General features: G+C 43.3%; 1 protein-coding gene across 1 annotated transcript in view; it reads right to left on the bottom strand.

The window, feature by feature from the left end:
* Nucleotides 1–3,387: 3,387 nt before the first annotated feature.
* GNA13 (G protein subunit alpha 13) overlaps nt 3,388–16,771 on the bottom strand; it is a 42,128-nt gene continuing 28,744 nt past the window's right edge. The window contains exons 3-4 of the mRNA XM_032429408.1: nt 14,655–14,705; nt 3,388–9,368 (exon numbers count right to left, since the gene is read on the bottom strand). Coding sequence (XP_032285299.1) covers nt 8,796–9,368; nt 14,655–14,705 — 624 coding nt within the window. The 3' untranslated portion in view covers nt 3,388–8,795. The remainder of the gene's footprint in view (nt 9,369–14,654; nt 14,706–16,771) is intronic.

Here is a 16,771-nt window from a genome sequence, read left to right as displayed (position 1 = left end):
AAGCCAATCCTGATGACATTTTGGTTACTGTTATGAGCTGAATTTTTGTTCCTCCCCTCCCCCCCAATCACACGTTGGGACCCTAATCCCGGTGTGACGGTATTTGGAGATGGGGACTTTGGTCATGACGGCGGAGCCCTGATGGATGGATTAGTACCTTTAGAAAAAGGGGCCAACTAGCTCTTTGTGCCAGTGATAAGTCAGCAGTCTGCAAAGCCCAGGAGGGGCCGCCCCGGAACCCCATCGCGCTCGCATCCTGATCTCGGGCTTCCAGTCTGCAGACTGTGAGAAGCACATTTTTGTCGTTCCTGAGCCACCCAGTCTGTGGTACTTTTTAGAGCAGGCTGCATTAAGATGCTGGTCACAACACAAATGAATCTGAAAGTGCCCATGACTTTCGGAGGCTGCAAGATCCTAACTTTCAGTACCTCAGGAAGACTAACATGCTCTTGGTACAGGGAAATTCCCTTTGAGGGCAGAGCGCAGGAAAAAAAGTAGCAAACCACTGGGGGTCCGTTTTGTCAAAACCTGTTGTGTTACCCTTAACATCTTCAAAGAATTTTCCCCTTGCAGTCCTCCTCTTTACTTATTTATTTTTTAGGAAAAAATAAAGACCTTATGATAGGCACTTTGTACTATAGACTGTAATATTATTATAGTCTTCTATTAACAATTTCTGTTACATGTTGGAATATTCTAGGCTTTCAAGAATCTGAATGTAGGAAAGAACACGGAAGCCATTAGCTCAACCTCCTGGTGCCTCAGATCAGCAGTCGAATCGGGTCCCCCCCGGAAGCTGGTGACAGTCAACTCGGAGGCCACTTCTTCACAGTCTGGCTTCACTCATGCTCCTGTCAGGACTTGACTGTGAGTCTCCTGAGAAGTGGACGTTGTGTTGGTTACTCTTAGGAACAGTCGGGTATGTCCAAAGGGCACTCAGGGAGCTTAGCGAAGGCATCTGAACAACAATGATGAGTTCATATCACCGTCAGGAGAGGAGCTGAGATGGGGACAGAAGTAGCTTGAAAATAAGGTGGAAGGCTTGAGGTGCGCTGAGAGAGGAAGATGGGACAGGTACACAAAGGAAGGAGACTGCTCCTGGTCTTGGGGTGGATGGGAAGCCAGCGGTCTTCTTCAAGGCTGGGCTTGAAGATGAGTAGGATCTGGCCCCCTGGCAGGGGGGGGGGGGGGGGGGGGTAGGGAGCGAACCAGAGAGAAGGGGGATGGGGGAAGGAGCCGCTCTAGTTTAGGTGGGTGAAGGGAGCTGGAAGGGAAGGAAGGTTAGTTGGCAGGGGAGGTTGATGCTAGATGCCTTGAATGTTGGGCAGGGCGGTTGAGTGTAATTTGTCCGGTGTACCTTAGGGAGGGTTATGCTGTTCAGAATGCCTGGGTGGAATTGGTGCTCTTGATTTCCATCCAGCTCTTAGCCTGGCATGTAATCCTCTTTACACGGATTCATAGCATATTTCCCCAAACTATAAACCCGCTACATACATGCAAGGATTGCATGTACAGAATTAACTTTAATATGTGATGTCACCAATATCGCTGAGCCATAGGCCCTGTGATGCTCTTTTTATTCAGGATGAAGTTTTGACGAACTCATTCTGGCGTTAAAATAAAATAAAAAAAAAAGCTAGTCAAATTCCACGAGGCTTACAAGAATTGGGATTTTCCATAGAAAAATCAAACAAACCAGGTATACTTTTTCACTCCCAAGGTCAGCAGTTTGACCTTCAGTTTCATCTTATAAGCATGTTCTCCCTCTTCTGTGATGTTTGACCCAGACCGAAATTCAAACCAAAGCCTAAAGCTGTAGTGTAGTTAATTACCAAAGAATGATCAACTTTTAAAAAGACTTTGTTGCTTACATTTTCCTATCATGTACCTCCACGGATAAAGAAAAACCAACACCCTCCTCCACTCAGTATAAATGTTAATTCTGGACACAACCTCCCTCCCTATGCTTCTGGCCAACAGAGAAGCTTCACACAGCTGCCTTGAATGGTTAGTTTGTATCGAATCCTTGTTTGAGCCTTTTGTTGTCTCCCTGCGCTTGAAAAGGGACCCTTGTGAAATCTAGCTGCACAGTGTTTTCGTAGATACTCCTTACTGCAAACACAGTACTGTATTTCGGTTGCCCCACTAATTTCTGAGGAAAAATTACAGCATATATTTTAAAACACTGTCCTCGGTCATTTGTTTTTTGAGGATTTGCCAAATTTCCCGTCACCAAAACAAACCTCTGGTTTAACCTATAAACTCTGAGTTTCCGGCCTTCTTGAAACCAAAGTCTCTGTGGGCAAGGGAACAGGTCATTTTGAGAGCATTTAACCATGCCAATTAACCATGATGGTACCAAAACATTTTACTGGACAATACTGGAGTCTTCGCTACTTCTTTTGACAAAGGAATGTTCTTTTTTTTCCAACAATAGCAGGAGAAAAAAAATTTCTTTAAAGACTTCTTTTGGGGATTCAAATGCTTGTGAGTTTAATTTTGATTTTAGAAGATCTTAAATCTCTCAAAGAAAGCCTTTAACGACCTGTTTTCAAGGTACAGATTTGCAGATATTTGTAGATTTGTAGATATTTCTCAGTCCAAATTTTTCTCTCCGTTTTTCTTGGGACCAACAGTGAAATTCATGTTCAAGGTGAGACCTTGGAACAGAACGTTTCTTTGCCGCTAAGGCCTGGAGCCAATCGGTCTGGGGCACAGCCATGGCCACCCAACTTTTATTCACACCTGCTGCACGATCCCGATTGTGGGGAAAGGTCTTTCATTCTGCTTCGGGCAAGTACATGCTGTTTTCGAGATATGCCACTTAAGCAAAGGTAGGAACATGCCCAAAGTCATTTAACAACTTCTAATTTAGCTTAAGTTGTGAAGGGAAAAGATGGGTGGTATGCCAGATAGGATTTGATGAGGATGGTGCTTCGCCTCTGCCATCCCCCAGACACATAACCCGAGTCTCATCATGAGAAACACAGCAGACAGATCCCAACAGAGGGGCCATCTACAAAATACCTAGCCAGTATTCCTTCTCAAACCTGCCACGGTCATCAAAAACAAGCAACATCTGAGAACCTGTAATAGCCAAGAGGAGACGAAGAAGACAGGACAATTCTACATAACCTAGTATCCCGGATGCATTCTGGAACAGAAGGGACATGAGGGAAATGGGAATGAAGAGTGGGCTTTAGTTAATAATGAAGTCTCAGTATTGGTTCATTATGACAAATGTACCCGACTAAGGCAAGATGTAATAACTGGGGCAACTATTTAAAGGGTGTGGTGTATTGGGGAACTCAGGACCTTTGCAATTTTTTCTCTAAATCACGATCTAAAATAAAGTTTATTGAAACAAGAAAAATGAGTGTTAATATGTGGGTTTGTTTTTAAAACACCATTTCGATCACAATGGACCTAACAGCATTACTCCCGCAGGTGGACAAACCATGACTCCAAACACCCTAGTGTGGTTTAAGCAATCTTAAGAGGAGGGGAGAGAAAAAGGAGTGGCTGCCCTTCCCCCATTCCAATGTCCAAACACATTAAGCATCTGGGAGCTTCCTTGGATGAAGTCCACATCCCCATCTTCAGTAAGGACAAGTTTATAGATTAATAGGAAGGCAAAATACTGTTGGAGATCTGTTGAGAGATTTCAGGGCTTTAAATCACTATGCCTTTGCTTTTCAAATTTAACTATCTGCTTTACACTTCACAATTATCAAACTGTTGGTTTAAATAACATCGTGGTATAGAATAGTTTATAAATGTTTATTAAATGTCAGTAATTCTTACAAAGCAAATATTAATAGCAAGAGGCAAAATTTTTGCAAAATATGTACAAAAGTAAAAAGCCTTCATGACTAGCAACTCATGGTGTAATATCAAACCATTCTTTCCACTTTCAGACCTCCTTTAGAAATAATTTATTGCCAATCCTGAACTAAAGCACTGACAGAAAAAAAATGTACAACATCAGATAACGTGCTTCTTAGTTCCTGGAAAGTTATAAAAAGATGTAATACGTATAAAAAAATCCTAAGCCACAAATACTTTTATACAAAGCTAATACAAATCACGTTTTGTTGGGTACAGTAGCTGTGAGGTTGTTACAAAATACACTTTTTGATAAGGCGTCTTGTGGTAAATGAGCTCTCAGGTAGAGTGGTACAGAAAAGCCATTTAATACATGTTGCCATTCTGCTTTCAAGTAAGAGACAAAGAGAGAGTAAATGGTATAGTTTGTTGCATTGTTACATGTACTTTCCAAGAGTTAATCTTTACCAGCCCCCTCTTTGTTCCCCCTTGGTACCATCATATGGGAATAAATGAGGACAGATGCATCACTTATTATGGCAAGAAATACCATAAACAAGCTTTCTAAATACAAACCCAAATCAGATACCCAGTAAGTAGCATATTTCTACCATGACATCCACAGATTGAAAATGTATGCATAGTGGGTCCTACCATACTTTGACCTGGAAAATTTTTTTATCAACAGCAGATCTGGATAGGTCCCCAAACCTCCCATCAACCCAAAAAATACTGCCCCATCATTCACTCTTTTTGTTCCCTAGGAGCTCTGGCATTTGAAATCAGATGGTTAGACCTGGATGCCACAAGAATGAACATATTCACTTACATGCTAACTATACATTCAAGTACAGACACAAGAATGCTAGTGGTACAAACACTGTACTTCAAATGCTGTTAATAATCACTCACCAGCCTAAGGCTAACATGGCCTTGATGGGACTTGAAAAAGCCATAAAGTCCAACCTGTTTAAAATGTTCAGGTGTCAACTTATACTTCAATATCTAGTATAAAGTTATTAAGCCCTAACCTCGTACCATAAGATAATGGCTATGTATCATACCATTTGCCTTACCTGGAAGGTGGAGACTCATACACACCTGCTCTCGTACAATCCCCAGCCCCGCCCACCCCAGTTCCTCATGCTTTACTAGGCTGGAAGGCCGGCCTGCATCCCATCAATGAGAGAAAATCAGTCCTTACAGGCAAGCGGCGCACCCCGTGCATAAGCGACGGATGGAACCGAACGTGCGGACACGATGGGAAAGCGACATAAAGTAACCCAGGAGGAGAAGTCACACTTCCGACTGAAAAAGACACGTGCAAACTTTCTGTGCCTGATTCCTTCAGTTAAACTAAAAGCAATAAAAAGGTAACAGAGTGACTTTCTCTAGGTTTATTGGGGAGTTTGTTACAAATGTCTGAGCTTTACAGGCATGATTTCATGGATTCAAACAAGAAATTAAGAGTTAACACTGATTTTTTAGCCTTCTTATTACACAAAAGACAGAAATAACATTGCTACAAATTGCAATGGAGAGAGACTTGTTTCAAATGGCTTGGTTTGGGGTTTTGTCTAAATGGATCATTACATAATGAAAGCACCAATTTGAGGCTTTCTCGAATGGTGATTTGAATTTCAGAACGTAACAGAACATGACTTGGTAACTTCATTCTTCACATAAATAAGGCATAACCGGGTATGTGTACTAAGGCAGAAAATACATTTTTATCAAAAGCATAAATACAAGTACTTGGGTACACACTGGAAGTTCAGATTTACTCATTCTTACAAAAAAATGACAGGGCGCATGATTTCTGTTGCATCTAAATCAATACTTCTACTAATCATTTCTGGTATTGACATACACTTACTTCCTTCTACTTTAAACCAACCACTGCCACCAGCCGAAAAAGGATTTCCCTAAACCACCTCAACTTGAGAGCTTAACCAGAGAATCTTCACCGTGTAAGACGCGCCGGTGCAACTTCAAAGAAAACAAAACAGGCAATGGGGGAGCTTTGTCATCCTCCTCACCTTCTCCAGCGGCGGCCGCTCTCCAGCTACCAAGTGCCCGCGACAGACAGTAACACTGCAGTGAAGACGGCCGCGTCATACGGCGTTTGGCAGAAAGCAACGATTCGGGTTATTAAAAAAAACAGTATTTAAGTGGCAGAGGTAGGCCTTACATGATGTGGAGCCTCAGAAAACACTTGGCAAAACCTTTTCCCTATGAAAATCAAGGCCCAAATTTGTGGTGGTCTTTGTTTTATAAGGCAACTCCGTATATTATATATTTCTTCAAGGCCAATGAGGGCACTTTTGTGACATTTCTTAAGAATTCAATGAGAAGACATTTGCATTCAGGAACACAATGTAATAGAGAATTAGGCACATTTTGTTCCAAATCATAATCATTAAGACTTAAAAAAGCAAACAGACCAAAGAACTTTAAACCACTTTTTTAGAGATGAGGGGAAATTGGCACAGTGAAAGCAATGAGCACCTTTTTAATTTGGTTCACTAAATTTCATCTCCTTCTTCATATACTGGTATTTCAAAAGGATCTAGTTTTCATAATACAGGTATTAAGACTCCTTCAAATGGTTTTAAAGTACAGTCTATAAATAATGTGAGCTAAAGTCTTCAGACTGAGACTCACACTTCCACTGTCTCAACAAGTCGGCCGTTAAGTAGAAGTACTCTGCTGCCTCAAAATATAGTCTAGATTTTATTTTAAAAGAACATTGAGACATCTGAGACATCACAAACATCAGGAAAGAAAATCACAAATACCCAAAATAATACCGTATCTATTTGGTGTTTTAACATCTCTTGGTGGTAGTCAAAACGGGATAACTTGGTGATTGAAAGATTGCTGCTTTGTCAGGCAGTATTTATGGTTTCTATCACAGATCTTAAATATAACTTAAATAAGACTAAGTTTCCCCTTTGTACAGGGAACTTACTTTAGCCTTCACTGGAGTTCAATGGTTTGGGCCATTCAATTAAACTATTTGCACAATTCACGTGTAGACTCTCCAGCAAAAAGTTCGAATGTTACTGTGCGCCTATTCAGATATCCACTAGCACTGAAGTTATTCTAATTCTGTGAATTTAAACACTATATTCTTTTTGGCAAGAAGCACTGGATGTCGAACTATCCAAACATGCATGAGCTATATACTACGAAGACTTGCATGATGACACTGGGCTACGTGTCTGTAGCTCGAGGATGACCAAGGCCTGGGCACACTGAAGTTACTATGGATAAAATGATGGTGGAACTTCAAATGCAAGAAAAGTCAGGAACGGTTAAGAACAATCCCCGGTTAGCTCCTTGAAAAGCCCTACTCTCACACTAGACAGCAGACAGACCAAGAGCCACGGTCTTGGAAAGGCTGCGTGATCCGTAATGTTGACCAATCTTTCAAGGACTTTCTAGCCAACAGAATACCTGAGAACACAGCTCTACAGTAAAGTGACAGATATCACAGTCTTAATCACAATTTTCAGGAAAAGGAGAAAAGCTGTCCGATTTTCCCAACTGTCACCAGCCTTGGGCATTTGCTTCTCCAGTCCCGGTCTCACACCACACCCAACCCCGAAGGCAGTATCCTCAGTACTGCAAACCAGCCCCTCTGAGGAGGTCACTATCACCATACTTGTCTTCAAGGGTACGCTCTCGTCTCATCTAAGTGGTGAGGAGAGGTCAAATGTAATCATCTTTCGGTGTGAGCTAAAAAAATTACTACTTATTCTTAGAAGTATCCTCAAGACATTCAAAATGTACCTCAATAAAGCCAGAATTTCATAAGCAATAATGATATAAACATGTACATGTATCTTTTAGGGACACACCAAGAACAAACAGGAATCTCAAATAATGCCTTCCTGGGTCGTCTGACAGGAAAACACTGCTCTTGGCAAGCTCCAACTAAACAAAAGCTCCCAGAAATGCCACAGCTGGAGTTGATGGGAACAGACAGGGGAACGAAAGAAAGATGTCTGTGATGTACAACAGTGCTTCTCCGCAGCCAGGACCCGAGTCCCCCGAGGCAGGGCGCGCAAGTGTGAGCGTAAAGCACGTCACAGCCTGGAAAGGGTATGTTTATTCAGAAAGCTCTGTTATCAAGTGACCTGCGATTTTTACAGTTGCTGCTATGGCCAGAATGTTTCACATATGGCACATTTATTACATGAGACTTAAATATGAAAGGGCCCATTATATTCCACTGATTATTTTGCATCAAACACTCTTGTAGGGCCTTGGCTTGTCTCTTGCCCCCGTCCCCCTGCCCCGTACCATTTGTGAACCTCCATTAGCATCAGACCAGGAATCCTTATGTAAACTGTAAAACACTAAGAACATTACCTTCAGAAACCACAGAAATTTTAAAACTAAACAACTGGCGCTATGTAAGCAATTAAGAAAACACGAAGGCTAAATCCGTGTCAAGCTACAGAACGCCAGTCCTTAGATCAAACTTTCTTCCAATAGCCCTTTCAAACAAGGTCACCATAAAGCTAGGACAAGTGTCGCCGCCATGCACAAGGCAGATAAAAGGGATCTTGCTTGTTTTAGAACTGAATATCCTTAACCTCATACCAATAAAGACTCGAGGACACCTTCCATACTTGGCACTACAGAATTCAGTTTGAGGAGTGGGAGAAGCTGAAGCCTGAACTCTACCTAGTCAGAAGCTTGGCAGGAAACTACAACCCCCTCAGAGGGAAGCCACAGTGAAACAGATCAAAGGCTGAACGTCAACAGGTATCGGCGATGTGTTATTCAGCAGCTTTTGGCCACAAACCAAAGTCGGCAGGAGGAGGACTAAGATTTCCAAGAAGTTAAATTTAGAATCAAGATTTTTCTAATTCCTGTTGTAAACTGCTATTTTAAAAAACAAAACAAACAGAAAACAATCAAAAGGACAAAAGGTATTAAAACGGCCAGTCTTTTGTACATCACTGTAGCATGAGCTGCTTGAGGTTGTCGTGAAGAATGGTATCCTTCACGTCGCGGAAAACAAGGCGGATGTTCTCCGTGTTGATGGCAGTGGTGAAGTGGTGGTACAAAGGCTTCTGCTGCTGGTCCCGGCGTTTGTTCCGGAAACATTCCACCAGGAATTTTTGGACGTCTCTTAAGCAGTGGGGATCCCCTTCAAATTCTAAGAAATAGTCTTTGATGCTCACAATTTGCACTTTCTCCTCAAGCAAATCTGTCTTGTTTAAGAAGAGAATAATGGAGACATTGCTGAAAACCCGGTTATTGACGATTGTTTCAAAAATGTTCAGAGATTCTGTAAGGCGATTGGTCAGTCGGTCTTCCATGAGCACCTGGTCAAACTCACTTGACGAAACAAGGAAAAGTATTGACGTCACGCTGTCGAAGCATTCAAACCATCGTTTTCTCTCTGATCTTTGACCACCCACATCAACCATTTTGAAAGGAACATTTTTAATTTCAAAGTCGTACTCATGAATGCCTTTGGTGGGTCTCCTGGCAAGCAGAATATCTTGTTGTGATGGAATGTAATCCTGGAAAAGAAAAAAAACTGCTTTACACTTGGTAACCCAGAAGTAAGTAAAGTTGCTAATGAACTAGCTGGCTGAGTGAATGGATATGCAAACAAACTTATCTTTTTATATATTTTTTTATATTTTTATATAAATATATATAAATATAAATATATATATAAAATAAATAAATATATATTTTATATATATTTTTTAAAAGATTTTATTTATTTATTTGAGAGAGAGTGTGCCAGCATGAGCAAGGGGAAGGGGAGAGGGACAAGCAGACCCCCTGCTGAGCAGAGAGCACGGAAGAAGCAGACACAGACACACAGACGTGAACAGGGCTTGATCCCAGGAACCGGAGATCAGGGATCATGACGTGAGCAGAGGTCAGACGCTTAACCGACGGTGCCACCCAAGCACCCCACAAACTTATCTTTTTAATGACTCCTCCTGGCTGCATTAAAGCATCGGTACTATTATTCTCATTACAAAACGCCAAGACAGATTAAAATGTCAGGGTAGGAAGACTGGCTCCACAGGCTATGTTTTTCACTCCTGCAGTATCTGCAGATTGAAGTCTTCCCTACCAGGTGTCCCCTCATCCCGCCCACCGCCATGTATCTACCTTTACTGTCACTCCTCACAGACCCACCCTCCGCTCCGGCCAGAGACCCTACTCCTCACTCGACCACCTGCTCCCTGCCTCGCTGTGAAAAGCAAGGAGGGCTGAAATGCCGATTCCTGAGGGTCAGCTCCCAGTGCAAGGTTCTGCCTACCTCTCTCTAGCTCATTCTAAACGCTCCTTTCCTGTGCCCCACCTTCGCGACTAGGAACTCGCACAAGGGTCCCTCCACATCACATCATCGCCGCGGCCATACCACCTGCGTGGCCAATGCTGCTTGGACTCCAGCCAATGCACTGACTTTACTTCGGGGCGCCTCCCAGGTCTGCTTGCGGCGTCCAGCCCAAGCAGCCGTGCTCCCGCCTTCTCACCTCTGACACAAGTAGTCACTCTGTCAGCGCCTCGGCCGGTGAAGTGAAGGTGACCACAGCGGGCTGACCTGCTGCAGAGGGAGAGCTTATGCGAAGACCCCCTCTCTGGGAACGGGACCAGTCAGCTCCGAGACCCTGGACAGACAGAAGCTGCTAGTCTCACGAGTCACCGGCTACCCCGGACAGCGGACTTCCGGATGCAGTATAACTGGTTCTTTCTTCTCAGGCTAGTGTTTTTCCAGAACGTTTTGACTTAGCTCTTTGGCAATACTGAACATGAGAACTTCTTAATGCTCATCGTCAAGGTCAAAATATTTTTTTTTTTTAAATCAAGGCAAGATTTTAAAAACAACACTGATGGTTATAATGCTGTATTTTATGCTTTTCCAAATAGCGTGATATAATTTTGAAATTTCACTACAACATGATTATTTATCTCCTCAAAATGGTGCAATGGAGTTAAAAAAAAAAAAAAAAAAGTAGGCAGTTCTCAGTTACCTGAAATCCACAACCACTTATTAAATAATGCTAGGGCTTCACAAAACAGTGTTTCCAGGCTTCCTTTTAGCCTTTGTTCACATACTTAACTACTTGACCTATCATCAGCACATCCACACAATTTTTAGCCTGCCCCTACTTTTTTTGCTTACCATTTCATCATGAACTGTTACACGTGCTGATATAGTTGTATTTCACTTCAAAGAAGCATAAATATGCCAAACGAATGAACGTACTGTAATTTACATAAACATTCCCCGACTAGTGTTCACTAAGGTTGTTTCCAATTTTTTACTTTAAAAAAAATTCTGCAATTAAAATTCTCACACACATACTCTCCCCCCGCCCCTCTTTTTGGACTACTTCCTGAGACGAAATAACCAGGAATAAGATCGTGAGGTAAGAGATTATGAACCTTTTGACGACCCTGGACACTTAGAGCCCAAGTGCTTTCCAGAAACGCCACGCACACATGTACCAGCTACCGCAGAAAGAAGCCAGCCCTGAGTTGTTGTTTTTTAATTTTCTAATTCCATAAAAATTACAAGTTCCAACTGCCTCACTTAGAGGCTCACAGTCTGGTTAGGAAGCTGAAGGCTAATTCCTATGAAGCCCCCAATCCAGGACAATGTAATCAAGTGCTAACTGGTCTGGCGGAACAACAGTGATTCGAGAACTGTGAAGTCCAGAGCCAGCGCTTCACAGACTAGCTGTGTGACCCTGGCCAAGTCACTTAATCCTGCTGTGTCTCCACTTCCTCATCTGTGAGATACAGACAATAACATTCACAAGGGCAACATGAGGGCCAAATGAGTTCAACGGGGGAAGTGCTCGGGAACCGGGCTGGGCATAGGGCGCCCACGCGGTCTAGCTGTGCGGCCGACTCTCCCGCCGGCCGCTCCCCGCTCGCCCCGCTCCTACATCATAACCTCAGAACCTACGGGGAGCTTCCTCACTGCATCCGATCCGAACTTTGCTGACTGGCTTTCATGACCCGCTTTACTCCTCGTTTTCTGGAACCGGCAGACTCTGCTCTACGCTGCCCGCTTGCCACAGAGCCTAGTGTCAAGACCTGCCCAAAGCTGCACATCTTGGTACCATTACATGACCATTCACTTGCACAATTGTGCAACTACAATGAACAATGCGTCCAGACCCAAGCGACTGCCTTCTAGAAATCTGTTTATGTAAGTTAGAGCCAAGAACGTCACAGGTCCTTTGTCAGATGGATGTGCCTCCTGACATTAAACACATCCAGCTGTCCCCCATCTCGGTGGGCCGCATCTCCTCTTTACATGTATCTAACTCCATCTCCCCCTTCAGACAGTTCAGATTTCCTTATTCTTCTGGGCTAGCTCCAACTTCCCCAGCCAGAACATTTCTGTCCATTCTATGGACTAATACTGTCGTCACGATGAGTATCATTTAATTGTCCTCTGCTTGTTTTATGTATGTTATAATTTTGTCTCTGACTAGAATGAGTTCCTTAAAAACAGGGTTCAAAGAACAAAACAGCTAACGAGCCTTTACTACTACATGCAAGGCACTATTCTGAATACCTTACTGAGTGCTACGGACTGAACTATGTCCCCCCAAAATTCATATGCTGGAGCCCTAACCCCAAAGTGACTGTATTTTGGGTCAGGGCTTTTTTACAGGACATAATAACTAAGATGAAATGAGGGCACAGGGTAGGGTCCTAATCAGACAACCTTGGTGGTCTTCTAAGAAGGTACGAGATGTCTGTCTCTCCATGCGTATGCGCTGAGCAAGAGCCGTGGGAAGAAGCCCCAGAGAGAAGGCCACAGTCTGCAAGCCAGGAGGAAAGTCCTCCCCAGAAAATGACCATGCTAGCACCTTTATCTTAGACTTCTAGCCACCGGAACCTTGAGAAGTAAATGTCTACTATCGAAGCCACCCCGTCTGTGGTGTTTTGTCACGGCAGCCTGAGCAGACTAAGACATGGGGTTTATTTCATGTAATCATCCCATAACCCTACGAGCTCTCCTACTATGCCCATGATGTGAAGAAATTATGGTGCAGAGATGCCCGTGGTCACACAGAGCCGGTCTGTGAGGGAACGGGGCTCGGGACCCAGGTGGTCTGGCTGCAGAGCGCGTGTCGTTGACCCCTGTGCTGTTCCACATGGGGCTGGGCACACAGCAGGGCTTCAGTGGCCCCGGGACTTCAGTCAGAGACGGAGAAGCAAATGCAATCCCGGGACTGGTCTGACCTGCGCAGAAGGAATGGCCCACCTGTGGCACAGCCCGATTTATTCTTCCCTCCTCTACACCCACCTACTGATCATAGCACTCTTCATTTTATTCCACATGTGGCCTCAGAATTGTTCTCAACCTAAGACTCTGAGCAGCTAGTACAGACTGCCTAGAGTTGGCCTGGAGTCATTCATTCAAGAGTCATTCATTCCCTCTTTGCTGAGCGCCTACTGTATGCCAGGCATTGTCACTAGGCCTCAAGAACTCAATTCTTCACAGTCAAGAGATGAGGTCCTTGCTCTGATGTCAAGAGGGAGGTAAAAGACGAGTAAACGTATAAATAAATAAGCCAACTGCAGAAAGAGCAACGATCTTTGGAAAAAAGCAAGGGCTGATGCTGAACACAAGAGGAGGGTCCTACTTTGCATGGTGTGCTCAAGGAAAGCTTATCTGAAAAGGTAAATTGAGAAGAGCAGGTCAAGGCAGCCCTGTTTGGATGGGAAAACATGAAATAACTCTTACTAGGGCTCTCTCCATTTGGCCTATATGTAACTTTTTTTTTAAGGCTCACAGTCTAACCAGATGGAAAAGAGACAATGAAATAAAGTCTTAATACAAAGTTTCACTGATGTGGACTGAGTGAGTAAAAACCCATTAATATGGAGATCCCAACTTCTGGAACACACGTGTCTAGGAAAGAGGCAAGCGAAAAAACACACTGGCTTAAGGACTTAGAGATAAGCACAATTTAGCAAAATCCAAAATAAGAGAATGTAAAAATTATCTTGCAAAAAGAAGGTACATTTTCACATGTCCTGGATATATCAGTATGCCACTTTCCTACTTGCAATGGGTTTTTCATTTTGTGCTTTCTTTTGGTTTTATTTTTAAAGTGACTCTCAAAGAACCCGTACGATTATATTAACATGTATTACAGAAATCTGCTTTAAGAGGAGGCATATAATGTTTCGGTAAGTCCAGAAGGTAACATGTGACTCTAGGGCAGTGACACTCAAACATTTTCTGAGCACAGCAAGCCTTCTTCCAGTCTTTGGCCTGCGTCCACCCCGCGGAACACAGAGCAGTTGCCGTGCCTACGGGAGGCCCAGGCAGCCTGAGCCAGCCACAGCGCCGGCCGAGAGGAAAACCGTCCACTCTCCTTCCAAGGGTGACTCCTTCTCCTACTTCGTGGAGTCTCTTCAGCAGGCCTTTTCTGAACTGAAAAATACCATTTGCTAAAAGGTTTTGAAATCAATCAACCCACTGTGTTCTGTTTCTGCTGACCAAAAAAAAAAAACAACCCCCCCACCACAGAAGACCCTGAACTAAAATAGATAATGTGCAATCTCATTTTCAAACATAAACTTTCTCTGAAGAGTTTCACGTTCATGAACTAGTGGGCAGGGCACTCCTCAGGGAAATGGCAGAGATCTGGATGACAGAGGGAGAAAAAATGAAGCAGCAAGAGTCGGAATACTGCCACTCGGAAAAAGGAAGAAGCAAACAGCTATTTTAATACATAATTTTTCTAAACCTCCCCATTAATATCCTGACTACTGCTTTCAAATGGCGATAAACAGAAACAACAACTTACTGCTTCTCCAAGTTTATCCAAGTTATCCAGGAAATATTTTACAGATTCACCCTAAAATAAGAAGAAAATAAATAGTTATTAGGGCTTAGAAATTAAGATTGTTACAACAGTTTACATTAAACTGTCTGGTTGTACACTTAATCTAAACACAGTTCGCTTAGTCACAAACTTCAGACCGGACAACCGACCCCACCAAGAACGTACACAGTGTCTGCTGCTGCCCCTTGCTACGGGCTGGGTAATTCCACCAGTGCCTTCCAGAGGCAGTGCCCCAGTGACCGTCTGTGTGGACAGGATTACATGGACGCTTAGTGACAGAACGATCTAGGTATCCAAAGGGAAGATGTAATTAAAAGGTGAAAATTGCTTTTGAGATAAACATACAATTTAAGGGGGCTTCTTTTTGTCTACATTTCTCTACCTTAAGTGTATACCAATGGTGGTTATCATTAGTGACAAGAGCAAAGCAGAGATGAGGTGAGGACACTGTAAAATCAGTAACAGGCACTTGCCTGGACAGACACGCCTTGCTCCAGAAGATTCTGGATAACGCAAGCTTCGTGTCTCCCTTAGGTCTTTTCCTGAGTGACCAGCCTACTCTCTCTCAGCCCAGATTTCTATTAAACCTCCAGTCAGTTTCGAATATCTAGAATATACTCCCAAGAGGAAATACTTAAACAGAGGATGGACAGAGAAGAGGGGAGCCATTTGGGGCAAGAAGGGCTCTGTCTTTCTCCCAGGATGCTGTCCCTGTGTTTTCTGTTCCTGCGGGATTTCTATTACCATAGCACGGTGCCCACCGCCCCCCGCCCCACCCGTGGCTGCTTCCATAATTTCCTGAAGGCAGTGCTGCTTTAATGTGTAGGAGAAATCCCCTGAAGATCTTGGCTGACTACAGGTTCTGATCTGGGGCTGGGGGGCTGGGGGGCGGGGGCGCAGCCGACCAGTACTTTCTGCAGTCCAGGTCACTTCCGGGACCACACTGCGTCACAGACCTTACGGAAGTTTCTCGATTTATTTTGGTCTCAGAATCCCTTCACACATCTTACGATTCTTGAGGATACCAAACAGACCTTGTTTATGTGGGTTATAGCTATTAATATTTACCATATTAGAAAGTAAAACTAAGAAATTTAAAAAATACTTTATTTAAAAATTCATTAAAAAATATCAGTAATAAACCCATTACACGTTAACACATTTTAGTATAGCTCGATGAAAGACAGTGAGATACTCGTTTGCTTCTGCATTTGAATTGCTACTGTACGTTGTCCTGGCTGAGTATATACAGAAAATCTGGCCTTTCACAAAAATGTAGTTGGAAAGGGAACATTTTAATAAAATATTTTCAGACAACTATAGATATTTTTGCTACTATACCAAAACTTGACAAGTGGTAGTTTTAAAAAAGTTAGCTCGCTGGTTTACCCTGTACTTAGAATGGATCTTTTACCCGACCACTGTTCTGTAACACCAGGCCCCGGTCATAGGAACATGGTGGGTGACTGAGCAATGCAGAGCTTCCAAGTGCTGGCGCGTTTCATTAAACCATAGTAAGAAAATCGTAGTCATGAGTGTCTCTTTCACCTCTCACGGAAGTCTTAAGTATTGGGAAGCTGACAAGCTCACAGTGGTGGGCCAAAAGAAGTTTTCCTAAAATTTTGATTTTCACTTCAAAGCTCAAGCTTTACCAATGGCAACAAATACTCTCCCGTATTTTCCTTGAAGTGACAGGCTAACTTCACTTTTTTTCTTAAAAAATGTCTGTCCAATGCCCAAGTCTGAATAAGTTGGTTGGTTTCTCGAGTAAAAACGGTGTTCCATGATTCAGCTCACAATCCGACCAGTTGCAAAAGCGCTTTTCATCCAGAGTCCGTACGCTGCAGGGGTGTTTCCATGTGCCTCCCAGCCCATCACACAGAACAGGAAAGCCACGTGGACTCAAGGGTCGGGATTTAAAACAATTTTTAATGCTTAATTAGGGATAATCTTAAGTGACAGTGGGGGCTGTATGAGAAATGACAACCACAAGTGCACGACAGTGAGGACACAACAACCTTGCGGGAGGGGGCAATGCCTGGACCTGTGCTAAGGTGGGGGGGGGCAATGCCTGGACC

The sequence above is a fragment of the Phoca vitulina genome, unplaced genomic scaffold, assembly GCF_004348235.1.
Source record: "Phoca vitulina isolate PV1807 unplaced genomic scaffold, GSC_HSeal_1.0 scaffold41, whole genome shotgun sequence".
Taxonomy (NCBI): Eukaryota; Metazoa; Chordata; class Mammalia; order Carnivora; family Phocidae; genus Phoca; species Phoca vitulina.
The sequence above is the reverse complement of the archived record's forward strand: the minus strand, read 5'-3'. Positions and strand labels throughout refer to the sequence as shown.